The following is a 27,459-nucleotide window of genomic DNA, read 5'->3' on the forward strand; positions in this document are numbered from 1 at the left end:
GGGTGTTGGGAAGTGGGCTGTGTTTCATTTTAAAGCAAGAACTCTACTGAGGCCATTCAATGTTCCACTGTGTCATCCAGGCAGACCTTTGTGTCTCCTCAGATTCTCTTCTCTGTGTAAGTCGTTTCATTCAGATGGGTACCCTCTTGCCTTGAGCCTCACAAAACTCTCTCATCAGTTCAGTTCAGTTCAGTTCAGTCGCTCAGTCGTGTCCGACTCTTTGCGACCCCATGAATCGCAGCACGCCAGGCCTCCCTGTCCATCACCAACTCCCAGAGTTCACCCAAACTCATGTGCATCGAGTCGGTGATACCATCCAGCCATCTCATCCTCTGTCGTCCCCTTCTCCTCCTGCTCCCAATCCCTCCCAGCATCAGGGTCTTTTCCAATGAGTCAACTCTTCGCATCAGGTGGCCAAAGTATTGGAGTTTCAGCCTCAGCATCAGTCCTTCCAATGAACACCCAGGACTGATATCCTTTAGGATGGACTGGTTGGATCTCCTTGCAGTCCAAGGGACTCTCAAGAGTCTTCTCCAACACCACAGTTCAAAAGCATCAATTCTTTGGTGCTCAGCTCTCTTCACAGTCCAACTCTCACATCCATACATGGCCACTGGAAAAACCATAGCCTTGACTAGACAGACCTTTGTTGGCAAAGTAATATCTCTGCTTTTGAATACGCTATCTAGGTTGGTCATTACTTTCCTTCCAAGGAGTAAGCGTCTTTTAATTTCATGGCTGCAGTCACCATCTGCAGTGATTTTGGAGCCCAGAAAAATAAAGTCTGACACTGTTTCCACTGTTTCCCCATCTATTTGCCATGAAGTGATGGGACCAGATGCCATGATCTTCGTTTTCTGACTGTTGAGCTTTAAGCCCACTTTTTCACTCTCCTCTTTCACTTTCATCAAGAGGCTTTTTAGTTCCTCTTCACTTTCTGCCATAAGGGTGGTGTCATCTGCATATCTGAGGTTATTGATATTTCTCCCGGCAATCTTGATTCCAGCTTGTGCTTCTTCCAGCCCAGCATTTCTTATGATGTACTCTGCATATAAGTTAAATAAGCAGCGTGAAAATATACTCCTTTTCCTATTTGGAACCAGCCTGTGTTCGATGTCCAGTTCTAACTGTTGTTTCCTGACCTGCATATAGGTTTCTCAAGAGGCAGGTCAGGTGGTCTGGTATTCCCATCTCTTTCAGAATTCTCCACAGTTTATTGTGATCCAAACAGTAAGGCAGAAATAAATGTTTTTCTGGAACTCTTTTGCTTTTTTGATAATCCAGTGGATGTTAGCAGTGTGATCTCTGGTTCCTCTGCCTTTCCTAAAACCAGCTTGAACATCTGGAAGTTCACGGTTCACGTATTGCTGAAGCCTGGGTTGGAGAATTTTGAGCATTACTTTACTAGCGTGTGAGATGAGTGCAATTGTGCAGTAGTTTGAGCATTCTTTGGCATTGCCTTTCTTTGGGATTGGAATGAAAACTGACTTTTTCCAGTCCTGTGGCCACTGCTGAATAGACATCATCAGACATGATCAAATAAATCTGAATCCCAGCAGAGCTCTTGATTTGACATAAAAAACCTCTTCTTTCCCTTTCTACTGTTTTTTTTTACCCCCCGCCCCCAGCATGTTCTGTTTGGATTTAATTGTAACACAGTCTCAGGAAATTTTGCAAACTCCTTTGTAGTTTTAAGATACTTTGGCTTACAAAAAGCAGTTGTCTTAATGATGAATACTATAATGTCTTGTAGGTTTGTACTGGAAGGAAAAGAAATTCGTATAAATATGTCTTGTGCAGTATTTGTCACCCTAAATCCTGGGTAAGTATCAGTTACATCTGTGGTAGGAGTTCATTTCAGTGCAGTCGCTCAATCGTGTCCAATTCTTCATGACCCCATGGACTACAGCATGTCAGGCTTCCCTGTCCATCACCAACTCCTGGAGCTTACTCAAACTTATGTCCATCGAGTCAGTGATGCCATCCAACCATCTCATCCTCTGTCGTCCCCTTCTCCTCCTGCCTTCAATCTTTCCCAGCATCAGGGTCTTTTCTAATGAGTCAGTTCTTCGCATCAGGTGCCCAAAGTGGTAGGAATGGACACAGGCAAAAATCCTTTTTTTTAATCTTATCCATAGACAGAGTTGGCTGACATTGTATATTCATCACTCACCCTCCACCATGCTTCTGAACCCCTCCACTGCCCACACCATTTATAAGCAGCTACAGCTCTGTATTTGTCCATGTGGATGATATCATATTAAGCTTCTGACCAAGGGAAATTTCCACTTTATGAATAGCCAGAGAGAAATGAAAAGGTTGGTAGTCTGTCACAAAGGAGACATAGGCAGAAAAGCTAATCAAAGTAGCAGGAGTAACAATATGGTAGTTTACAGGGAGTGGAGACTGGGCAGACTCAATAAATGTGTGTTGATGGAATCAGGGAACTGATGTGAGGTAAACTGTGGGAGGAGGCATAGGAAGAAAAGAACATAAACTAGGAAGCTCTATGAGTTAAAAGCACAATAGAAACCATCTTGTAAACTTTTTGTTTTCAGATAAAGGTCACATAGAAAGGCAATAGAATTACTGTTTGGGAGAAATTTATGTGGTTCTCATTTGAAAAACTGAAATATGATTTTTTTTGTTTGTTTTTCTTATCCTCTTAAGATACAAAGGTCGAGTGGAACTCCCAGATAACTTAAAATCTCTGCTTCGCCCAGTGGCAATGATGGCTCCCCATTATCAAATGATTGCTGAAGTAATGCTCTTTTCTGTTGGTTTCAAATCTGCAAAATTACTTTCTGGAAAGCTAGTTAACATTTACGAATTAGCTAGCAAGCAACTCTCGCAACAGGTAACAAACTGTTTTTATCAAAGTGAAGGTGATTACATGAAGCATTAAATGATAACTTTTCAGGTATTAGTCCAAGAATGACCTGGAACTAAAATTCCTATCAGCGTATCAAGTCCATGCAACTTGTATATAAGGCAATATGTAAATCAAAGTTCCAAGCTTTCCCTGGGATCTGATCTGGAGAGAGCAGTCCAGTAGCTCTAATTTTAAATTATAGGCTACCTTCTCCATGCAAGGAAGATTACATCTAGAGCAGTTGTTTTCAAACTTTATAGTGCATCAGAATAATTTGCAGGACTTTTTAAAACATAAGTTGCTGGACCTTACCACCAACTTTCTAGTTGTCTGAGGTGGGGCTTGAGAGTTTACATTTCTAACAAATTTTCAAGTGTTCATGATGCTGCTAGTCTGAATGCCCCACTTTGAAAATTATTGTTCTAGGACATGTCAACTTTGTGTTTATTTATAACCCAGAATGGTTTGGGCAGCTAACCAGATTATCTCCAAAGCGTTCAGTTTTACAATATATTCTTTAAATGTAGCTCTCCATTTTAGAGAAAACTTAACTCAGATAATGATTTTTAAACTCCGTTGAAACTTGTTAATCTTTTTTTTTTTTTTTTGAGAAGGAGACTTTTAGAAGGACAAGTTTGGGAAAGAAGTGAGAACATTAGAACCAAAACTGAGGGTTTCTTGAATTCATAACACTGTTTCTCTTCATAGCATAGATGATTAGTGATTTAACAATATACTATATGCATTTATTTCCAAGTTGTTCATTTTTCTCCAGAAACTTAATAACTCAAATATTTTAATATTTGATAGGATCATTATGATTTTGGCCTGAGGTCTCTGAAGACAATTTTAGTGATGGCTGGGAAGAAGAAACGGGAGCTTAAATGGTCAGTTGAATTTTGAATTGAGTGTAGATCAAAAGGGAGTTGCACAATACTGGGAAAATACTGTGTGAAATTTTAAGTAATGACAACAAGATAAAATAAAATAATTCTGAGCTCCCAGACTCGAAATCCAGAAGCCGTAAAAGAAATAATTTATAATAGTCAAAAATTACTTTTTGTGAAGTCAAAAAACAAATGAAAAACTAGAGTAAAGATATATGCAGCTCCTGTTGCAGTTAAATAACTCATCCTCTTAGCATATAAAGATTTCTAGAAAACTGGGGAAAAAAACAGTCATAGAAAAATGGACAAAGGAAATCAACAGACAGTTCTCAGAAAAAGAGACATAAAAGTCCTTTAAATATATGAAAATACACTCAACCCCACCCATAATGAGAGAAATGCACATTACAGTTACACTGAAAATTGTTTCTCACTTATCAGATGGGCGAAAATTTTTAAGTGTTCAGAAATTTGTACTGGTGAGACCAAACAGAAGCAGGCATTCCTTTTCATTTTTGGCAAGCTGTGTACTTTTTGTATTGTCTTGATTTGGGGCTGTATTCATGTATCACCTATTAAAAAAAATTTTTTTAATATGTTACAAAAAGACATATCAATATACTATTTATATGAAATGTTTAAACAATAAATGTTATAGATTGTTTATAGGTACAGTAAAAAATATAAAATGTTTCATGGGAGGAGAAAACAGTAGGAATAGGCTATAGCTCCACTGTAATATTTTATTTCTTAAATAAAAGAACTGTAGCATATCTTGCAAAATGGCCTGTATAATATAGATGGAATGTAAATAGGTGTCTACTATGAAATGTCTTATAATTTTATAAAATTAAAGATAAATAGTACCAAGTAATCAGCTCCCTGATGTCCTCATGTCCTTAGTCTTTTTTTTTTTTTTTTTGGCCACACCATGCAGCTTGTGAAATCTGTTTCCTGACCAGGGATTGAACCCAGGCCACAGCAGTAAGAGCCCAGAATCCTAAACACTAGGACAGGGAACCCTCAAGTTCTCAGTCTTTCTTATGTTCACTTAATTCTGTGTGTGAGTAAATATTCCAGGGATAGTGGTACTCTTCTCATTTCAAAGTCCTTCGTTGTTCTCTGCAAACTTCACAGAAAACTCAGAGTTCTCACAGCGGCCTGCTGTTGGAGTTCCCATTTCCAGTGTACTCTCTGTCTGTCTCCTGCCACTGAAAGTAGTTGCAAGGGTAACAGCCACCCTTCTTTGATTCTCCCAAACCTTCACACACATGATGTGATTAAGTGAAGCTGACTGTGTTATGAAAAGGACTGGGGAATTTTTTTTATTTTTTTGTCAGAGGAAAGTACAGTGAACAATTTAAAAATGAATATTAGACAATTTGCTTTTTAAAAGTCCCTTGACCCTTCCTAACACCTTAAATGTTCATTGTTCTTCTTGCCTCTCTCCTCTTCCCTTCTCTGTCCCTTCCTCTCCCTTGACTCTACCCAGTGCTTTGTAAGGTTTCTAATTTTGTCTCTTAGGCATGCAAGAATACTACAAATTTTTCTCGTTTCTTTATGCATGGTGATTCAACCCTCCCTTTTTTACGCCTTCTCTTTCTAAATTATGTTGATGGAGTCTAACTCTAACCCCCAAATAGAGTTTAAAGGTGTTTACATTTAAGAAAATAATAAAGGTGTGTTAGTTTTGTAGGGCTGCTGCCATAACAAACTGCTACAAAAGCATGATGTCCAAAAACAATGGAAATGAGTCTTCTCGTAGCACCTGAGGTCAGAGGTCTGAGACCAAGGTTGTGGACAGACCTGCTGTCCTTCTAGAGTCTCTTGGGAGATTCTTCCTTTCCTCTTTTAGCTTCTGGTGGTTGCCAGCATTCCTTGGTGGAAGGTCACATCACCCCAATCTCTGCCTTCATCTTTGCATCACCTTCTCAACTGTATGTCTCTGTCTCCTCTCTTATAAGGAACATGTGACTACACTTAGACCTGAATGATTCAGGATAAACTTCTTTCAAGACTCTTAACTCAATTAGATCTTCTGCCCTATCAGATAATATTCACAGAGTTCCAGGGATTATTAGGAAGTGAATATATTGGTGGGGTTGGAGGGGTAGGGAAGAGGGGGGAATTTTTCTGCCTACCACAGTCAACCTTATCTGTTTTTCTCTAAACTGCCCCTTTTGTTTAGAAAATAAACTATAAAACTGACCACAGTACTGGGTCACAAAATGTCTTAACTAATTCCAAACAACTGGTATCATGAAAACAATCAAAACGGGTTTAAAAAGTTACATTTAACTATGCTTTTCTTCAGCTTTAGTTGACCTTAGTCTAGAAGTTTTCTTTTTTATTCTTAAATTACAAGACAGTCCCCACAGTAATCTCAGATACCATCCCCTAAGTTGTATAATTTTAGTGAAAAACATGGTATTGTAACAATTTTACTGTATTTTATGTAAGCTATTATCTCTCCTTGTCTATATCTAATAGTTACTCCCCAGCCAGACATAGTGTTATCCCTATTTTTTAAATTTCTTTTAATGTAAAGCAATATCTGTCTTGAGAAAAAAATGGGAAAGGTCAAGGTTACTTACTAGATCCCCAGCAGGGAAGTGTGGGACCCTTTCTGTCTCTGGTGTGGGCCCTCACTTTGACTTCTGGTCCACTTTCGCCCTCTCTACCAAAACACCTTCAGAAAAAAGACTCATTGATGTATTTACAGAGGAATGTGTAAACAGCTGATGCCAACTCAGTGAGTCTTCCATCGTAAAGATAGAGTGCTTATAGAAATGGACTTTGAAGTCAGCGAGACCTGACTGAATGCCAGTTCAGACATTTACCAGCTATATGACACTGAGTGTGTTATTTCATTTTTCTGAGTATCACTTTTCTTACTTCTTAGCTTTTGAAAAAAATAATGAAATTTCTTAAACAATTAAGCAAAAGACCTAGTAAAAAAATACTCAATAAATGTTATCTATTAGCTCTGTTTATTATGGGGCAAAGGCTTAAAAGTTATCACCATCCCAATGAAGAATTTCAGATGTCAGTAGACAAGAGTATGGGAGGGATGCTAGGGCAGGGAAAACTTTTCTTCCTTTTTATCTCCAAAGTCATATTATACCACATGTAGTTACTTTTTCCCCTTTTGACTGCATGTTTAATGTATAAAAATGTGTACTGGAATGTTTAGTATATGAAATATTATATGTGGCAATAAACTGTGTGATAACAATATATCAAAAACTTTTGTTATAATTAACAAAAATATTAAGTTGGCTTAAACAGTAGAAGGAATTTACTTTTTCACCCAATCAGAAAATCCAGAGGTGGGGCAGGATATAATCACTTTGATTTGAGTTTCCCTTTTATTTCTCTGAGATATTCTAAGCACTGCAGTCCTCCCTGTCTGGGTTATTTTTAGACTGGCTTCCTTTTTGGTAGCAGGATGGCTTCTAATAACAAATGGAACTATCTACACCATTGAACTGAAGTCCCAAACCACTCTGAGTGGACAATTCATTTGTCTACCCCTGAATCACTGTGTTCAAGTGACTGCTATGCATTGATTGATTAGAGCTGTGGTTATATTCACTTCTGGAATATTTGTTATGTCATGTGCTTGCTTTCTGAAACTCTCTCAGACATACAACCTTGGCAAATCAGAGATAGCTACCCTAGAATCTGGACCTGAAACTAGAAGAAAAAGAAATAGGATATACACAGAGTCCACTCTGGCAAGGGTGACGGCAGTGGCAATAGCTGCAGACATTTAGCAGAAATTAGCAGAGTCAGCAAGCCGCTGTAGTGCAAGCATCAGGCTCTAGATGCAACAGGCACTGCTCTCTGGTGGCAGCCATTGATGGTGGCAGCCATGTCTTCACAGGACCAGTTCTATAGCTCAACTTTGTTCCCAGCTACATAGCCTGCAAGACTAGTTCTCTAGTCATCCTAGGGATTTTTAATAAATCATTTTATTTTTCATTTGATGTTAACCTAAATACATTTCTGTTTTGGGTGGGAAACAGCATTACCCTGAGTTCTAAGTCAGTCAGGGCCCATCCCTGGAGCTGGGAACCAGATTTAACCTCGACCAAACCACATAGCTGCTTGGAAGTGGGGAAAAGGAGGAAAAGGTATTGGGATAGCCACCATTAAAAAAGAATATTAATGGTCTTTAACATCAACAAAACAAACTTGCTAACTTGTTCTTTGCTTTCTTCTACCATTAAAGTAACATCAGAGACATTTCTGAAACAGAGGAAACTCTGATAATTATTGAAGCTATGAGAGAAGCTAGCTTACCAAAATTTCTTCCTAAAGATGTCCTACTTTTTGAAAAGATTATGAGAGATATTTTTTGTGGAGCAACAGTTTCGAAAGTAAATCAGAATGTCTTGGAGGTAATAAGACCTTTGAAATTCATTACAAATCATTTATATGTGGAATATCAGTTAAGATAAGAAACTATAATGTGAATTTAAAATGTTAGTTATTCCTGAAATTCTCTATTCATGTTAGAACTTGGGACATAAAAATACTTGGAGATATATATTTCCCATGAATGAAGAACTTTCAGTACATCTTGGCATAATGGAAACAAGAACAAATTGTGTACCTTTAAGGAAGGAAGGCTGTTAACACATATTTTACTCCTCAATTTTCTCATCTTTCAAGTGAGAATGATAATGTCTGCTCTTCCTACTTTCAAAAGGTGCTTCAGTTCAGTTCAGTAAGGTTCAGTTGCTCAGTTGTGTCTGACTCTTTGTGACCCCATGAATTGCAGCACGCCAGGCCTCCCTGTCCATCACCAACTCCCGGAGTTCACTCAGACTCACGTCCATCGAGTCAGTGATGCCTCCAGCCATCTCGTCCTCTGTCGTCCCCTTCTCCTCCTGCCCCCAATCCCTACCAGCATCAGAGTTCTTCCAATGAATCAACTCTTCGCATGAGGTGGCCAAAGTACCAGAGTTTCAGCTTTAGCATCATTCCTTCCAACTAGAGAATCAAATTATATCAGAATTATGAATAAAGACTTTAATGTGTAAATACTTTGTGATCATTAAAATGACACAATTTCAAAGCCATTTATGGGGCTTCCATGGTGGCTCAGACACTAAACACACAGAGCCCTTTATACTTTCTCTTATGTATATAAAACCATACAGTCATTGCCTTAGTTTAGGTAGAATCTCAGTGTCTTCTGTTATTATGATACAACCTCCTGCTACTCCCTCCATTCTAATATGTTGTCATATGGCCACCAGAGTTGCTTTCCTAGAACATATGTTTGATCACATCAGCAAAGCGGCTGTTGAAGCAATTTTGCCTCTAGTACAACAGTCAAATTAATTATCTTGGCCATAATGCCTTTCACAATTTGGTCAGACCAGATTATCTTTCTCATACTGAGCATTAAAGTAAGAAACTAGGAAAAAGAGCAATAAAACAGTTCTCTGAAATGAAACCAATGAAAATAATGAAGGAAAAGGCAGAAATTAACCAAATACAGAATAAAAACTATAGGAAAAACAACAAAACCAAAGTTATCAGTTTGATTATATGTATATAATCACCTCAAGCAACAATGATTAATAATTGAAAAAGAAACAATGATGTTAGAGATTTAGAAGTGATGAGAACATTATGAACAACCTAAGTTAATAAATGTAAAGCTGTAGACATGTTGCATTAAGCAACAGGGAATGGGAAGTGATCAATGAGCAAAAACAATTTTTAAAGATACTCAAAGCAACTTCTTGCCATCCCTGCTCCCCAAAATTCAGACCCAAATGGTTTTATAGTTTTAACTGGAGATTATATGCTGTAATTCATATATGTACCCTTTTGAGATAACCTTTTTTCAGATTTCCCATATCACCTAATAATGGCTTTTTTTTTTAATTTTATTTTATTTTTAAACTTTACAAAATTGTATTAGTTTTGCCAAATATCGAAATGAATCCGCCACAGGTATACATGTGTTCCCCATCCTGAACCCTCCTCCCTCCTCCCTCCCCATACCATCCCTCTGGGTCGTTCCAGTGCACCAGCCCCAAGCATCCAGTATCATGCATCGAACCTGGACTGGACACTCATTTCATACATGATATTATACATGTTTCAATGCCATTCTCCCAAATCTTCCCACCCTCTCCATCTCCCACAGAGTCCATAGGACTGTTCTATACAAAAGTGTCTCATTTGCTGTCTCGTACACAGGGTTATTGTTACCATCTTTCTAAATTCCATATATATATATATATGTGTTAGTATACTGTATTGGTGTTTTTCTTTCTGGCTTACTTCACTCTGAATAATAGGCTCCAGTTTCATCCACCTCATTAGAACTGATTCAAATGTATTCTTTTTAATGGCTGAGTAATACTCCATTGTGTATATGTACCACTGCTTTCTTATCCATTCATCTGCTGATGGACATCTAGGTTGCTTTCATGTCCTGGCTATTATAAACAGTGCTGCGATGAACATTGGGGTACACGTGTCTCTTTCCCTTCTGGTTTTCTCAGTGTGTATGCCCAGCAGTGGGATTGCTGGGTCATAAGGCAGTTCTATTTCCAGTTTTTTAAGGAATCTCCACACTGTTCTCCATAGTGGCTGTACTAGTTTGCATTCCCACCAACAGTGTAAGAGGGTTCCCTTTTCTCCACACCTTCTCCAGCATTTATTGCTTGTAGACTTTTGGATAGCAGCCATTCTGACTGGCGTGAAATGGTACCTCATAGTGGTTTTGATTTGCATTTCTCTGATAATGAGTGATGTTGAGCATCTTTTCATGTGTTTGTTAGCCATCTGGATGTCTTCTTTGGAGAAATGTCTATTTAGTTCTTTGGCCCATTTTTTGATTGGGTCATTTATTTTTCTGGAATTGAGCTGTAGGAGTTGCTTGTATATTTTTGAGATTAGTTGTTTGTCAGTTGCTTCATTTGCTCTTATTTTCTCCCATTCTGAAGGCTGTCTTTTCACCTTGCTTATAGTTTCCTTTGTTGTGCAGAAGCTTTTAAGTTTTATTAGGTCCCATTTGTTTATTTTTGCTTTTATTTCAAATATTCTGGGAGGTGGGTCATAGAGGATCCTGCTGTGATGTATGTCGGAGAGTGTTTTGCCTATGTTCTCCTCTAGGAGTTTTATAGCTTCTGGCCTTACGTTTAGATCTTTAATCCATTTTGAGTTTATTTTTGTGTATGGTGTTAGAAAGTGTTCTAGTTTCATTCTTTTACAAGTGGTTGACCACTTTTCCCAGCACCACTTGTTAAAGAGATTGTCTGTAATCCATTGTATATTCTTGCCTCCTTTGTCAAAGATAACGTGTCCATATGTGCATGGATTTATCTCTGGGCTTTCTATTTTGTTCCATTGATCTATATTTCTGTCTTTGTGCCAGTACCATACTGTCTTGATGACTGTGGCTTTGTAGTAGAGCCTGAAGTCAGGTAGGTTGATTCCCCCAGTTCCATTCTTCTTTCTCAAGATCGCTTTGGCTATTCGAGGTTTTTTGTATTTCCATACAAATTGTGAAATTGTTTGTTCTAGCTCTGTGAAGAATGCCATTGGTAGCTTGATAGAGATTGCATTGAATCTATAAATTGCTTTGGGTAGTATACTCATTTTCACTATATTGATTCTTCCAATCCATGAACATGGTATATTTCTCCATCTATTAGTGTCCTCTTTGATTTCTTTCACCAGTGTTTTATAGTTTTCTATATATAGGTCTTTAGTTTCTTTAGGTAGATATATTCCTAAGTATTTTATTCTTTCCGTTGCAATGGTGAATGGAATTGTTTCCTTAATTTCTCTTTCTGTTTTCTCATTATTAGTGTATAGGAATGCAAGAGATTTCTGTGTGTTGATTTTATATCCTGCAACTTTACTATAATCATTGATTAGTTCTAGTAATTTTCTGGTGGAGTCTTTAGGGTTTTCTATGTGAGGATCATGTCATCTGCAAATAGTGAGAGTTTTACTTCTTCTTTTCCAATCTGGATTTCTTTTATTTCTTTTTCTGCTCTGATTGCTGTGGCCAAAACTTCCAAAACTATGTTGAATAGTAATGGTGAAAGTGGGCACCCTTGTCTTGTTCCTGACTTTAGAGGAAATGCTTTCAATTTTTCACCATTGAGGATAATGTTTGCTGTGGGTTTGTCATATATAGCTTTTATTATGTTGAGGTATGTTCCTTCTATTCCTGCTTTCTGGAGAGTTTTTATCAAAAATGGATGTTGAATTTTGTCAAAGGCTTTCTCTGCATCTATTGAGATAATCATATGGTTTTTATTTTTCAATTTGTTAATGTGGGTATTACATTGATTGATTTGCAGATATTGAAGAATCCTTGCATCCCTGAGATAAAGCCCACTTGGTCATGGTGTATGATCTTTTTAATGTGTTGTTGGATTCTGATTGCTAGAATTTTGTTAAGAATTTTTGCATCTATGTTCATCAGTGATATTGGCCTGTAGTTTTCTTTTTTTGTGGGATCTTTGTCAGGTTTTGGTATTAGGGTGATGATGGCCTCATAGAATGAGTTTGGAAGTTTACCTTCCTCTGCAATTTTCTGGAAGAGTTTGAGTAGGATAGGTGTTAGCTCTTCTCTAAATTTTTGGTAGAATTCAGCTGTGAAGCCATATGGACCTGGGCTTTTGTTTGCTGGAAGATTTTTGATTACAGTTTCAATTTCGGTGCTTGTGATGGGTCTGTTAAGATTTTCTATTTCTTCCTGGCCCAGTTTTGGAAAGTTGTACTTTTCTAAGAATTTGTCCATTTCTTCCACATTGTCCATTTTATTGGCATATAATTGCTGATGGTAGTCTCTTATGATCCTTTGTATTTCTGTGTTGTCTGTTGCGATCTCTCCATTTTCATTTCTAATTTTATTGATTTGATTTTTCTCCCTTTGTTTCTTGATGAGTCTGGCTAATGGTTTGTCAATTTTATTTATCCTTTCAAAGAACCAGCTTTTGGCTTTGTCGATTTTTGCTATGGTCTCTTTTGTTTCTTTTGCATTTATTTCTGCCCTAATTTTTAAGATTTCTTTCCTTCTACTAACCCTGGGGTTCTTCATTTCTTCCTTTTCTAGTTGCTTTAGGTGTAGAGTTAGGTTATTTATTTGACTTTTTTCTTGTTTCTTGAGGTATGCCTGTATTGGCTTTTTTTTGGTAAGGGTTTCATATATGTATTTTGTGCTTATTGGATATAAAGTTATATACATAGCCTATTAATTATATTTTTCAGAGCTTGATATCTATTTTTACTGATGTATCAGTTTCTGGAAGGGGTATATCAAAATCTTAACTGAAATTATTGATTTATCAATGTGTCTTGCATGTCTGTCAATTGTTACTTAATATAATTTGACGCTAAAGTTGCATATGTTTGTTTATTCTTTAATCACTATACTCTATCTTTTCCTGGACCATATGCTGTATCTTGCCTTAAGACCTATTTAGTCAGATATTAAGATTTCTATCCAACTTTTTTATGTGTATTCATATTTTTAGAATCTCTTTTTCCATTCTTGTATTTCTCAAACTTTCTATGTTTCTCTGTTTGGACTATAAGTCTTATGGGAGATGTATCAGTGGACTTTGTTTTCTTGTAATTCAGTCTGTGATTATCTGTCCTGTGTTGATTTTAACTTTTTATATTCATTATAGATTGTTATCTTAAAATTCATTACTGTTATAATATGTATTTAATTTCTTTTTCTTCCTTGTTTTCTCTCTCGCCCTGCTCTCTGTGGGATAGATTGAATTTTCTTCTGTGTTTATTTTGTGTTTATTCTCTATGGTGCCTCTCTTAATTGAAGACTGACATCCAGCATTATTTGTTCCTATTTATTAATTTTTTCAATATCTATATATTTTCCCTTTCAAAACAAGTACTTTAGCTTACTCTTTGGTCTTCCCCATACTCTCATTCTTATATATGTCATATCATAAATGTTTTTTTAATTTTTTTTGGTGACTATTATTTTTTTATTTTATATTATTTTTTTTTTTACTTTACAATATTGTATTGGTTTTGCCATACATCAACATGCATCCACCACGGGTGTACACATGTTCCCCATCCTGAACCCCCCTCCCACCTCCCTCATCATACCATCCCTCTGGGTCATCCCAGTGCACCAGCCCCAAGCTTCCTATATCCTGCATCGAATCTGGACTGGTGATTATGGGAATTTTTTTCCTTTTCCTTTTACTTGACCTAGTTTTTATAAACACATATGTTTGCCCACACAGGCATGTGCATGCGTTTAGAATACTGTAAACTAACAAGGTATTTTATAAAACTTTCTCTTCATATCTCTTATAGACTTCAATATATTCCTTTTTTTTTAGTACTTCTTCCAACAGTGTTTTTCAATTAGGTTTTGTGTGACAAAACTTTGGCAACTATTTCTCATATGCCTTTATATTTAGATTACAGTTTGACTGGTTATATAATTCTAAGTGTAAAGTTCTTTTCATTTAATACATTAAAATATTTAATATCTTTAATATATTATTACATTTTCTCTTGCTCCACCCTTGAAATGATCAGTGTCACCTGTATGTGTTCCTTTTTAGTCTATCTGTTCTTTCTCTCCAGAAGCTTTTAAATTTTTCATTTGCCTTTGATATTCTTAATTTCAGTATAAATTCTCTTGTTATGAATTTTGGTATTCAATAAGCCCTTTTAATATGTAATTTTGAAGGAGACATATAGTGTAAGATTCTTTGTTCCACATGATTAAATGAGTTAGACTTTTCCAGACCAACAAGTCGCAGTCCACTCTAAACCATGCTTAGTTTTTTTCATAGCACTTATCTTAGTTTTACATTTTTTAGATTTTATTTGTTTCATTATTTTAATGAAAGTGCAATTTGATTTTTTTCTTTTTGCTGGGTGGTTTCTAGGAGAAAGACAGTGGATATTTGCATCTAAGTTTTGCCTGCATTTTGAAGATTTAATTTGCATTTTAAAGATTTTCATTTTGCTATAAAAAAGGAGGAAAATATCAGTTGACAAGTGTTCCTTCTCTGTCTTATGTAAACATCTTTCTATTCTTCTTAGAGAGAATGTGTAAATTCCTACTCTCCTTCCTACAGTTACAAGTTTTAAATCCTTCCAGACTGAAGCGACTTAGCAGCAGCAGCAGTGTTACCTTTAACATTTTTCAAGACACAGCTAAAACAAATAACATTGGCATTGTAATAACATTTCTGCATGTAGATTAATGATTTTACTTTTGAACCTCATTATTTATTCACCTTTTCATCAGTTTTACAAGTTAATTTATAGCTTACGGAAAAGTTTTATATATGAGAATATTCATTTATTCAGCTACTTCCTCCTTTGTATAATTTTTACATTGATAAATATGCAAGCTCTCAACTGTTTAATAAAATGTTACCAAATTGTACTATATGGCTCATAGAAATGGCACAAAGATAATTTAAAGTTATGATTTTAATATTAAGTGTGGAATAATTCAGTCTCTTATTTAATGGTATATTTTTGATGGCTTACACCATGACCAATCAATCATATATAACACACCCACATAGGAAGGCATGTTATTAAAAAATACCCTGTAGGTGTGCTGTTTATTGTTTATTTGTGATGCAAGAATCTGATTGCATGTGGAATAAGTTGGAATCTATTCAGCTTATTCACATTACTGTCTTTAGCAGTATTCAACGTGTGTAGGGGTCATTATCTCAGAACAACCAAAGAATAACCTGAGAATTACTAAAACCATATCATGCTATAAGAACTACATATATTTTGTCATCCAGTTAACTCCAATGAACATCTTATACAGCCATAAATATTTTAGGTCAGGATTATGATTTTATTTCAAAACCTTCACCAGGTGGGATGACCCGAGTATATCTGAATATGTCTTCTTTTATTATCCCAGTTCTTCTGATCTTCTGTGCATCCCATGCTATCTTTATTCCACACTTGTGTGACTTTTTCACTTGTATCCAGGCAGTATCTAGGTTTGTATTAGTAACTGCAGAGATTCCTAGTTTCTACATCTGAAACTGCAAGCAGTGAAGGCCATAAGTGGGCAGTCTCATCAACTTTGTTTGGAAGAGGTTGCTTTTCAAAAATAATTTCCTACCTCCAGTTAGCCTTTCATAGAGTCTGTTTTTCTTCTGTTTGTACAGTCTTGCCGAGTGTGTGTGTTTTCTTTGGCTGCTTCCCATTGTAGGAATGCAAGGAATGAGAAATGGTGTAGGAGAGGCTAGTGAGAAAAAGGATAAATCATACTTTTTCTGTAGACATAGTTACCAATTATATAAATATTGAAGTAAACCCCACTTTAGGAGGAATCATGCTGCCCTATAATTCCTGTGTTGAAATAGTAAATATCTTTCAAAGGTGCAGCCACTTCCTGGGATGATCTAATGTATAACCACATCAAGTTTTTCATCTTGTAAATTTTGCTATCTTAGACTATTCCTAACATTGAAACAGTAAAACAGTCATTACAAAATTGAAATTCAACTTCAATGGTGATTAGAGTTAAACACAGATTAACAAATAAGCAAAAATAAAAATACTTATCATGGTTCTCCTTTCAAAAAATTCCACAAAGATATAGAATCTTTTACCTTTTCTTCACTGTAGGATCATTAGACAATTATACTGTGGTAACAGCTAGTTCTTAAATGCATCATAAAGCATGACTTAAATTGGGAGAGGATCTATGAATTTGCTACCTGGGGGTCCGTGATCATAAAATTTTCTGTGTATTTTACTTTGGTAGGGGAAGTAATGTTTTCATTATTTTGGAGTTTGTGAACTAAAAAATTAAGAAATACCATCATAAAGTGCTGTATTTGCTACCTAGAGAGGTTTTGTAGGATTACATATTAAGAGCTTAATTTGCAATGAAATTTAAATTAATGTATTTTTTTTTTCTTTAAGAAACTAATAGAGATTGCAACACAACAATTGGGCTTACATCAGTGGCCAGCTCAAAAAGAGAGGATCATACAGTTTTATAATCATCTTCAGGTAAGTGTAGAATGTCATGTTAGCAATTTGCTTCTGTGTTTAAATAGGTGTGATCAAGGAAAAATAAAATTATGATAAAAAATATCTACTATAATGTTCTTCAAAGTAAAGTTGTTTGTTAATTAACTGTTTATCTAGACTTTGTTATTTGATCCCTCACTTTCAGTTCAGTTCAGTTGCTCGGTCATGTCCGACTCTTTGCAACCCCATGAACCACAGCACGCCAGGCCTCCCTGTCCATCGCCAACTCCCGGAGTTTACCCAAACTCATGTCCATTGAGTTGGTGATGCCATCTAACCATCTCATCCTCTGTTGTCCCTTTCTCCTGCCTGTCTTCAGTCTTTTCCAACATCAGGGTCTTTTCAAATGAGGCAGCTCTTCGCATCAGGTGGCCATAATATTGGAGTTTCAGCTTCAGCATCAGTCCTTCCAATGAACACCCAGGACTGATTTCCTTTAGGATGGACTGGTGGATCTCCTTGCAGTCCAAGGGACTCTCAAGAGTCTTCTCCAACACCACAGTTCAAAAGCATCAATTCTTCTGCACTCAGCTTTCTTTATAGTCCAACTCTCACATCCATACATGACTACTAGAAAAACCATAGCCTTCACTAGATGGACCTTTGTTGACAAAGTAATGTCTCTGCTTTTTAATATGTTGTCTAGGTTGGTCATAACTTTGCTTCCAAGGAGTAAGCCTCTTTTAATTTCATGGCTGCAGTCACCATCTGCAGTGATTTTGGAGCCCAGAAAAATAAAGTCTGTCACTGTTTCCATTGTTTCCCCATCATTTGCTATGAAGTGAATAGGATAGAATGTTATGCTCTTAGTTTCTTGAATGTTGAGTTTTAAGCCAGCTTTTTCACTCTCCTCTTTCAGTTCTATCAAGAGGCTCTTTAGTTCCTCTTCATTTTCTGCCATAAGGGTGGTGTCATCTGCATATCTGAGGTTATTGATATTTCTCCTGTCAGTCTTGATTCCAGCTTGTGCTTCATACAGCTGGGCATTTGGCATGATGTACTCTGCATAAAAGTTAAATAAGCAGGGTGACAATATACAGCCTTGACATACTCCTTTTCCAATTTGTAACCAGTCTGTTGTCCATGTCTGCTTCTAACTGTTGCTTCTTGACCTGCATACAGGTTTATCAGGAGGCAAGTACGGTGGTCTGGTATTCCCATCTCTTGAAGAATTTTCTGTAGTTTCTTGTGATCTACATAGTCAAAGGCTTTGGCATAGTCAATGAAGCAGAAGTAGATGTATATCTGAAACTCCCTTGCTTTTTCAACGATCCAGTGGATGTTGGCAATTTGATTTCTCATTCCTCTGCCTTTTCTAAATCCAGCTTGAACATCTGGAAGTTCTTGGTTCACATACTGTTGAAGCCTACCTTGAAGAACTCTGAGCATTACTTTGCTTGTGTGTGAGATGAGTGCAATTGTGTGATAGTTTGAACATTTTTTGGCATTGCCTTTCTTTGGGATTGGAGTGAAAACTGACCTTTTCCAGTCCTGTGGCTACTCCTGAGTTTTCCAAATTTGCTGGCATATTGAGTGCAGCATTTTGACAGCATTGTCTTTTAGGATTTGAAATAGCTCAGCTGGAATTCCATCACCTTCACTAGCTTTGTTTATAGTGATGCCTCCTAAGATCCACTTGACTTCGGACTCCATTATGTCTGCCTAAACACCATCATGGTTATCTGGGTCACTAAGATCTTTTTCGTATAGTTCTTCTGTGTATTCTTGCCATCTCTTCTTAATATCTCCTGCTTCTGTTAGGTCCATACCGTTTCTGTCCAAGGAGGCAGGAGGGGATGTCAGGCTATATACAAGTTTGCAACAAAGGGAGCAGGCAGCATGAACATCAAAGATCAGCTATCAAGTTAAGGGACTTAGCATTCTGTGTATGGGAATATGCAGGCCTCTGGGTTCCCTGAACTCATTCATTTCATAGGAACCTCAGCTATCTGGGGCCAATCCTGTTTTCTTGTTCACCTTAAGCAGTGGCGGCTGGCTGCTTCTTGCATTTCCCCAGTTCCTCAGCAGTCATCATGGTGGGTGGGGCATGGGTGGAGTCGCAGAATCCACTGGATCACAATTTTGGGAGCCATCATTCACATTTGAAGGCCAGAAATCACCGATGGCTATGACATTTCTTGCTTGTTGATATGGCAGCGGGTATTTTCATTTCACACTATTTAGAAATATTCATGGTATACAGTTGTACAGGAGACTTCGTTAATGCAGTAATCTCTATTGATCTTTTTTTATGGCTTGTGTTTTTGTGTCCTATTTTTAGAAATCTTTTCTATCCTGTCTCATCAAGGTTTTGTCAGTAATTTTTCTGAAATTTTTAGATACTTGCATTTCTCACTTTTAGGTTGTCTGTGGTTTATTTTTCATTAAAATGTCAGGTAGGAATTTAGTTTTCCCTGTAAGAAAGTGAAAAGAGGAGTTTCATTCTGACTCTTTGTGACCCCATGGACTGTAGCCTGCCAGGCTCCTCTGTCCATGGAATTCTCCAGGCAAGAATACTAGGGCGGGTTGCCATTCCCTTCTCCAGGGGATCTTCCCAAGCTAGGGATCAAACCCGACCCAGGGATTGAACCTGGGTCTCCTACATTACAGGCAGATTTTTTACCATCTGAGCCACCAGGGAAGCCCTTTCCCTGAATGGATAACCAGTGTTCCTAAGACTTCTTTACTGATATATGATTTCTCATATAGTAAGTTTTCATATATAAAAGGATTGATTTCTTCTATACTCTATTATTTGTCCTGTATTTCTATCTTTGTGACAACACCGCACAGTCTTAATTATCATAGGCTTATAACATGTCTTTATATCTGTTGGCACCACTTAGAGTTGCTGACTGGGTCTGAAAATTAAACTGACAAAAACAGATAAACAGGAGAACCTACACATTTTATTGAATTTTTATATGTACACCAAAGTCTTCACAAAACAATGAAGACCTCAAAAAATGATCAGAACAGGACGCTCTTTTACCTTTTAGGCAAAGAAATGTAAGTTTGTGGAAAATTGAGACTCAGAGGCCATATAATCTTCTCTGAGGTGCAGTTTGCATTGGTTTAGGGAGGGAGGCAAGTTAATGGTTGGCTTCTACATAAGAAGTACAGGAATGGTTATCAGGACTGAATTCCAAATTTATAAAATAGTTCTATATAATCCCTTATCTGTTTCATGCTGATAATTACTCAGGAAGCAAATGAAAAGAAATAATTCCTTTCTGGGGAAACTCACATTCAGTGACCAAATTTTCTTGGTAAAGTGTTTGGACAAAAAGAAGGTAAGGGAGATAGAGTCAGAAATCTTTCTGAGTCAGTTTTTGAAAGGCTATTCCAGTGCTCAATAATACCAGATGCCTGTGGATGGTAGGAAGTGTAGAAGGTCCATAGAATTCCTTGACAATCAGCTCATTTTTGAGTGACTCTTGCATTAAAAGGTTGACACCATTGTCACGTTGCACATGGTCCAGATATTCAAACACATGACACAAATTACTTTCAACAGATGTGATGGTGTGCCTAGAGTTAGTCAGTCGGATTGAAATAGCAGGGCCATAGCTTGAATAGCGTTAATATCAGTGAAACACCACCAGTAGACCCAATAGAAGGGATCAAAGATCTGATGTAGGATCTGCCAGGTGTAAGTGGGGATCATTCATGCCCTATGCAGTGTGGCTTCTCTCACTGAGACAACTGTGTCAACTTTTGGTAGGAGTCACCAGTCTGAAGTTCAGTGGTAGCGTCAGAAACACACAGTTCTTTATTTTGTGCAATCTGTGATGGTGAACATGTTACGACATCCAGTGTGATGTTGCATCCAGAAAGCTGTCATGGCAGCCTGGGAAGAGAAATTGATCAGCAGCTTAATTCTAATTCTGGGTAATCTCATCAGAATGGGTCCTCACCATGGGCCCTGAATGACTTAGGTAGTTTGATCAGCAGCTACCATTTGTCTCCACAGTACAAAGCCCCATATAGGATTATCTTTAATCTTCTATTCTGTAGTTTTCCAAATGGCACACCAAATAGGCCATCAACAAAAGCCCAAGAATTGGAGTTCTTCCCAGGGAGCAAAATAAACAAGACTTCTTTTGATTTTTCATAGCTGACTCTGAGGCTAGACATCAAGAGACTTCAGGTTTCAGCTTAGTTGAACCATCAGTAAACCAGACCAAAGCGTTTGTGGAAATCTTTGTGAATCAAGGGTCAACTGAGCCATCAGCTTTGCTTTAGGAGTTTAAGTGGGGTATAAGATTGCTCCCAGAGAAATAGCTGCCATTCTTTCATATAAAGCTGTGATGCCCCAGGACCAGGCTAGCTGCAGTCCTGAATATATAATTTCCATTTGACAAGCAAGGCTTTTTGGATCTTTCTCACCTTGCCAGTTATAGAATGAGACTATCAGACCAGAGAATCACAAAGCCTTCATGAAGGTATAGGGGTTGAAATGGAAGTAAAAAGATGTTTTAACTTTATCCATATTTAAATTTTAATGTATATGTGTGAGACATTGTTAAAAATAATTATTTCTTCAGTGTTCTTGCAATAGTCCAAAGGAGATGGTGAGGGGCCCACTCTGATGTTTAGCATCTGACCCACTCAGTCCATTTGGACTGCTCTAACAAAACACAATAGATTGAGTGGCTTACACAACAGACTTATTTCTCACAGTTCTGGAGACTGGGAAATTCAAGATCAAAGTGCTGGCAGGTTTTATTTCTGGTGAGAACCTTCTACCTGCAGATGGTGAGCTGCAGGACACTTCTCACACTGTCCCCACATAGTAGAAGGAGAGCAAACCCTCCTTTCTCTTCCTTTTCTTATAAAGACACCATTCCAACATGCGGTCCACCCTCATGACCTCATCTAAACTTGCTTACTTACCAAAGACCCCCACCTCCAATACTACTGCGCTGGGTGTTAGGGCTTCAACATTTGAATGTTAGGAGGACACGAAAATTCAGTTCACAACACCAAGGTAAGGCAGGCTATTGTGGTTGGGATAAAGAAAAGATGATATCGTGCAAAAGTTTTCAAAGAGATTAGAGAATGAAAAAGGCAAGTATTATACTTTAGACAGTTGGTGCTATGCTGTACTTAGTCACTTAGTCATGTCTGACTCTTTGCAACTTCATGTACTGTAGCCCGCCAGGCTCCTCTGTCCATGGGGATTCTCCAGGCAAGAATATTGGAGTGGGTTGTCATGCCCTCCTCCAGGGGATCTTCCCAGCCCAGGGATCAAACCCGGGTCTTTTGCATTGCAGGAGGATTCTTTACCAGCTGAGCTACCAGGGAAGCCCAGACAGTTGGTACCTAGTGGTTTTATTGACTAGATTAGGGAGAAGGAAACGGCAACCCACTCCAGTATTCTTGCCTGGAAAATCCCAGGGACGGGGGAGCCTGGTGGGCTGCCGTCTACGGGGTCGCACAGAGTCAGACACTACTGAAGCAACTTAGCAGCAGCAGCAGGGAAATAAGAGAAAGAACAAATGTAGGGGGAAAAAGATACAGATTAGATAATGTTGACTTTGAAAACAATGTGTGACATCCAGATGGAAGTATTTAGTAGCACACTGAAATTTCACTCTGGCATTTAGAATCAAAGACTGAGAAAAATGTACATTTTTAAAAGGAGTCATTAGAATTCAGATGATAGTTAAAGATACTCAAATGGATGAAATTGGATAGGGACAATGTGGAGGAGAGAGAGACAAGGATGAATTAGGGAAGATTAACATGGAAAGGACAATCAGAACTCAAAAGAGAAAAAATAGAGAACAGGAAGCCCAGATAAATCTTACTACAGAAGTCAATCACAGAGAAAGGCACAGGAGTAAATGAGAATTAGAAAGTGAAATAAACTATTAAATATCAAGAATGAAAATCATTCTTTTAATTTTAAAATTGGGAGACTTATGGTGATTTTAATATTTGCCTAGTCAATAAAACAGAACCCAGATTACAACTGATTGAAAAATAATTTGAATGAATGGTCCATGCATATATTCAGAGATGTATTTGTAAATAAGAACTTTGAGGTTTCAGCTTTGTTGAATAATCAGTAAACTAGAATTAAGCCATAAATCTGCAATTCTGTTTTAGGCTTGTGTTGGTGTGATGTTAGTGGGTCCAACAGGAGGAGGAAAAACAACAGTCAGAAGAATTTTAGAAAAAGCATTAACACTATTACCAATTGAAGAATTCTTACTGATTGAAGAAAGGGACTCTATTTCACAGGTAAATATTCTACTAAATAAAATATTTCTCTTTTTGTTTAGGTCTTATTTTATACTTCAGTAAAAATTTTTTACTTCGGTAACACTTTTTGTTCTCTTTACAGAAGTATGTTTTTTTACTTGTCAAATTTCTTGCTAGGAATTTTGTAGTTAGGAATCATTGTAGTGAACAAGATTTTTTTCATCTGAATCTCAAACTGATAGATGCTAGTGTAAAATAAAATTATAAAATATATATGTTGTATTTAGTCATTTTACCTAATTGACTAACAGTTTTAATTTTTGTTTAGGTAATCTGTTGAATTATCTTCATTCTTCAGTTTAATATGGTGTATCACATTTCATTTCTATTTCATTTATTTCTAGCTGATTTTATGATTTATTTCCTTTTACTAACTTTTGGTTTCACTTGTTATTCCTCTAGTTGCTTTGAAATATCTTCAAATGACTATAATTTTTTCTCTTTTCTAATATTTATATATTTTTATCTTATTGAATTGATTAACTCTCCAAGACAATGTTAACTGTAATACTTTGTTCCTTACATTATCTAAAATGCAGTTGCTATGTCTGTATTTAATATGATTTTGCTCTCAGTCTATAATGGGTATTCTCTATCACACATTGGAAATCACCTTTTAGTCTCATTACATTTCAGTTTTTGACTCCTAGAATTTATGAAATTATTTCTCAGCATGTATTTTTAATATTTTATCTGGTTAATTTATAACTTATCTTGATAGACTTACTAACATTGAATTGTCCTTAGATACCCAGAATAACTCCTACCTTTTCAAGACATATTTTTATTCAATATAAAATTATACTCTAATAAATAGTATGCATTTTAATTATCTTACTTAAAGATTCGTTGTTGGTAATATAGTCCAAAAGGCTAAGAAACTCAGGTTCTCAATTACGTGGATTCTTTTAGTGTGCAATATCCTGCTTCAAAACCATTCATGTGGCAGCTCATAATTCTTTATCCATTATCAATAACTGTTAATTCTCAAGCAATTATTATAATTAGTAATAGGTAAATTATCACATCAATAATAAAAATAAATAATATTTATGCAGTACTAAATATGGACCAAATACTAGTGAAAACACCTTTACTTGAATTATCTCATTCAGTCCTTACAACTCAGTGGACAGAAATTTGTTTTATTAAAAATATTTTTTATATTGCAAAAGAAATATGTACCATTGTGAGAAATTTATAACAACTGCAAATACTTTGTTATATTTCTTTTCATTATTTTTTAAACTAAATATATTTATAGATAATTGAGATAGTACTATGTATAAAGGATTTCAAATTTTCTAATGTTGGCTTTTTCACCTAATGTTATATGCTGAGAATTAACCCCATCATTAAAAACTTCTTGCAACATCATTCCGATAAGTATATTCTGAATATATGACTATGTGTGTGCATGTCTGCTAAGTCACTTCAGTCATGTCCAACTCTTTTGTGACTCTATGGACCGTAAGCCGCCAGGCTCCTCTGTCCATGTCATTTTCCAGGCAAGAATACTGGAGTGGGTTGCCATACCCTCCTCCAGGGGATCTTCCTAACCCAGGATTCAAGTGCACATCTCTTATATCTCCTGCATTGGCAGGCTGGTTCTTTACCACTAGTGCCACTGGGAAGCCCACATATGACTATTTGTTGTTTTTTTGTTGTTCAGTCACTAAGTTGTGCTTGACTTCTTGCAACCCCATGGACTGCAGCACGGCAAGCTTTCCTGTCCTTCACTGTCTTCTGGAGTTTGCTCAAACTCATGTCCATTGAGTCGGTGATGCTATATAGCCATCTCATCCTCTGCCACTCTCTTCTTTTGCTTTCATTCTTTTCCATCACCAGGGTCTTTTCCAGTGAGTTGACTGTTCCCATTAGGTGGCCAAAGTTTTGGAGCTTCAGCATCAGTCCTTCCAATGAAAATTCAGGATCAGTTTCCTTTTGGAATGACTGGTTTGATCTCCTTGCAGTCTAATGGACTCACAAGAGTCTTCTGCAACACTACACTTTGAAAGCATCAGTTTTTCGGCACTCAACCTTCTTTATGGTCCAACTCTCACATCCGTACATGACTGCTGGAAAAACAATAGCTTTAACTATATGCGCCTTTGTTGGCAAACTGATGTCTTTGGTTTTTAATATGCTGTCTAGGTTTGTCATAAGACTTCCCAGTTGGTGCTAGTGGTAAAGAACCTACCCGTCAATGCAGGAGATTTAAGAGATGTGGGTTCAATCCCTGGGTTGGGAAGGTCTGCTGGAGAGAGGCATGGCAACCCAATCTGGTATTCTTGTCTGGAGAACTCCACGGACAAAGGAGTCTGGAGGGCTACAGTCCACAGGGTCGCAAAGAGTTGGACACGACTAAAGCGACTTAGCACACATGCATGCACTAGTTTTGTCATAGGTTTCCAAACCTGAGCCTCTCCTGCATTGCAAGTGGATTCTTCACTATCTGAGCCACCAGGGAAGCACTGTGTATGACTATACTATAATTTAATTTATTTAATGATTCTTTCATGTTTATTATTTTATATATGCTGCTGCTGCAAAGTCGCTTCAGTCGTGTCCGACTCCGTGCGACCCCATAGATGGCAGCCGACCAAGCTCCTCTGTCCCTGGGATTCTCCAGGCAAAAATACTGGTGTGGGTTGCCATTTCCTTCTCCAGTGCATGCATGCATACTAAGTCGCTTCAGTTGTGTCCAACTCTGTGCAACCCCATGGCCAGCAGCCCACCAGGCTCCTCTGTCCACAGGATTCTCTAGGCAAGAATACTGGAGTGGGTTGCCATTTCCTTCTCCATTTTATATATGAGGGTCTTAAAATATAATAAAAATATTTAGACTAATGACAAGATCTTAGGTAATAGAATTGTTTTGATATTCCTCCTAGATTCAAAACTTTTCCTAATTGATCTGTTCAGGACCTTTTCTCTATTTTAGTTCAGTTCAGTTTATTTCCTTATCTTCACTTCTTTTCCCTCTTCATCATAGGAAACTTCTATAATGCTTGTACTAGATGCTCTTATGTATGTTTGTATCATTGTGGCTCCGATATTAAAGAATTGCCTGCAATACAGGAGACCTGGGTTCAATCCCTGGGCCGGGAAGATCCCCTGGAGAAAGGCATGGCAACCCACTCCAGTATTCTTGCCTGGAGAATCCCATGGATAAAGGAGCCTGGCGGGCTACAGTCCATGAAGTCGGAAAGAGTTGGACAAAACTGAACAACTAAGCACACAAACACATCCTTTAAAAAAATGTCTGGGCTCCGGCCATATCATCCTGAAGGCGCCCGATCTCGTCTGATCTCGGAAGCTAGACAGGGTTGGGCCTGCTTAGTATTAAAAAAAAAAGAAAAAAAAAATGTCTGTACCTCGAGTTGGATTGTTCTGTGATGGGTATAAATTCATCATGCACTGCAAAGTAAAATTCAAGTGAATTTCATATATCATGTAATTAACCATTTTAAGATGTACAATTTCAGTATCATTTAGTGCATTCACAACATTGTGCAATTACCACCTCACTCTGGTTTCAAATTTTCCAGAAGAACACCCTCTACCCATTAAGAAATCACTCCCCATTACCTTTTCTCTCCATTCTCTGGAAACCACTGGTTGACTTTCTGTCTGTATGGATTTGTGTATTCAGATTCAGTTTAGTTCAGTTCAGTTGCTCAGTCATGTTTGACTCTTTGAGACCCCATGGACTGCAGCACGCCAGGCCTCCCTGTCCATCACCAACTCCTGGAGTTTACTCAAACTCATGTCCATTGAGTCAGTGATGCCTTCCAATCATCTCATTCTCTGTCGTCCCCTTGATGTGGGGTAACTCCTCTTGGCCACCGCCCCTCGGGCATGAGGTCCTCCCAGCTTCTGCCCCTGGCCTAGCCCACAACTGGTTGTTTAGGGGTATATTTTTAAATTTCTATGTATAACTTTTGTTATTGATTCCTGTTTTTATTCATTTGCAGTTGGAGAAGAATATTGATTTCAATATTCTAAAATGTATTGAGAGTTGTTTTAACAAGGTAATTTCAATAGTCCTATCTTCAAATTTGCTGATTCTTTTTCCTGGCTGCTCAAATTAACTGATTACCTCTGCTGAAATTTGTTATTTCAGCTATTGTATTTTCAGCTCTGTAATTTCTATTTGGTTCCTTTTTATAATTTCTGTTTACTTATATTCCCTACTTTTTTTCATATCATTTTACTAATTTCCTTTAGTTTTTCAGTATGATTTTCTTCATCTCTTTGAGTATATATACTACAGTTAAAATCTTTTTTTTTATTATGTTCAATATCTGAGCTTCCTCAGGGCTGTTTTCTGTTTAGTTTATTACTTTGGATGGACAGGTTTTCATGTTTCTT

At 37.2% G+C, this 27,459-nt stretch overlaps 1 protein-coding gene across 1 annotated transcript in view; it reads left to right on the top strand.

Moving 5' to 3' along the window:
- DNAH14 (dynein axonemal heavy chain 14) overlaps positions 1-27,459 on the top strand; it is a 440,851-nt gene that overhangs the window by 236,259 nt on the left and 177,133 nt on the right. Inside the window, exons 33-38 of the mRNA XM_055583763.1 lie at positions 1,754-1,822; positions 2,671-2,857; positions 3,683-3,759; positions 7,994-8,162; positions 16,705-16,794; positions 22,930-23,064. Of these exons, the coding sequence (XP_055439738.1) occupies positions 1,754-1,822; positions 2,671-2,857; positions 3,683-3,759; positions 7,994-8,162; positions 16,705-16,794; positions 22,930-23,064 (727 nt within the window). The remainder of the gene's footprint in view (positions 1-1,753; positions 1,823-2,670; positions 2,858-3,682; positions 3,760-7,993; positions 8,163-16,704; positions 16,795-22,929; positions 23,065-27,459) is intronic.

Source organism: Bubalus kerabau, chromosome 5 (genome assembly GCF_029407905.1).
Source record: "Bubalus kerabau isolate K-KA32 ecotype Philippines breed swamp buffalo chromosome 5, PCC_UOA_SB_1v2, whole genome shotgun sequence".
Classification (NCBI taxonomy): domain Eukaryota; kingdom Metazoa; phylum Chordata; class Mammalia; order Artiodactyla; family Bovidae; genus Bubalus; species Bubalus kerabau.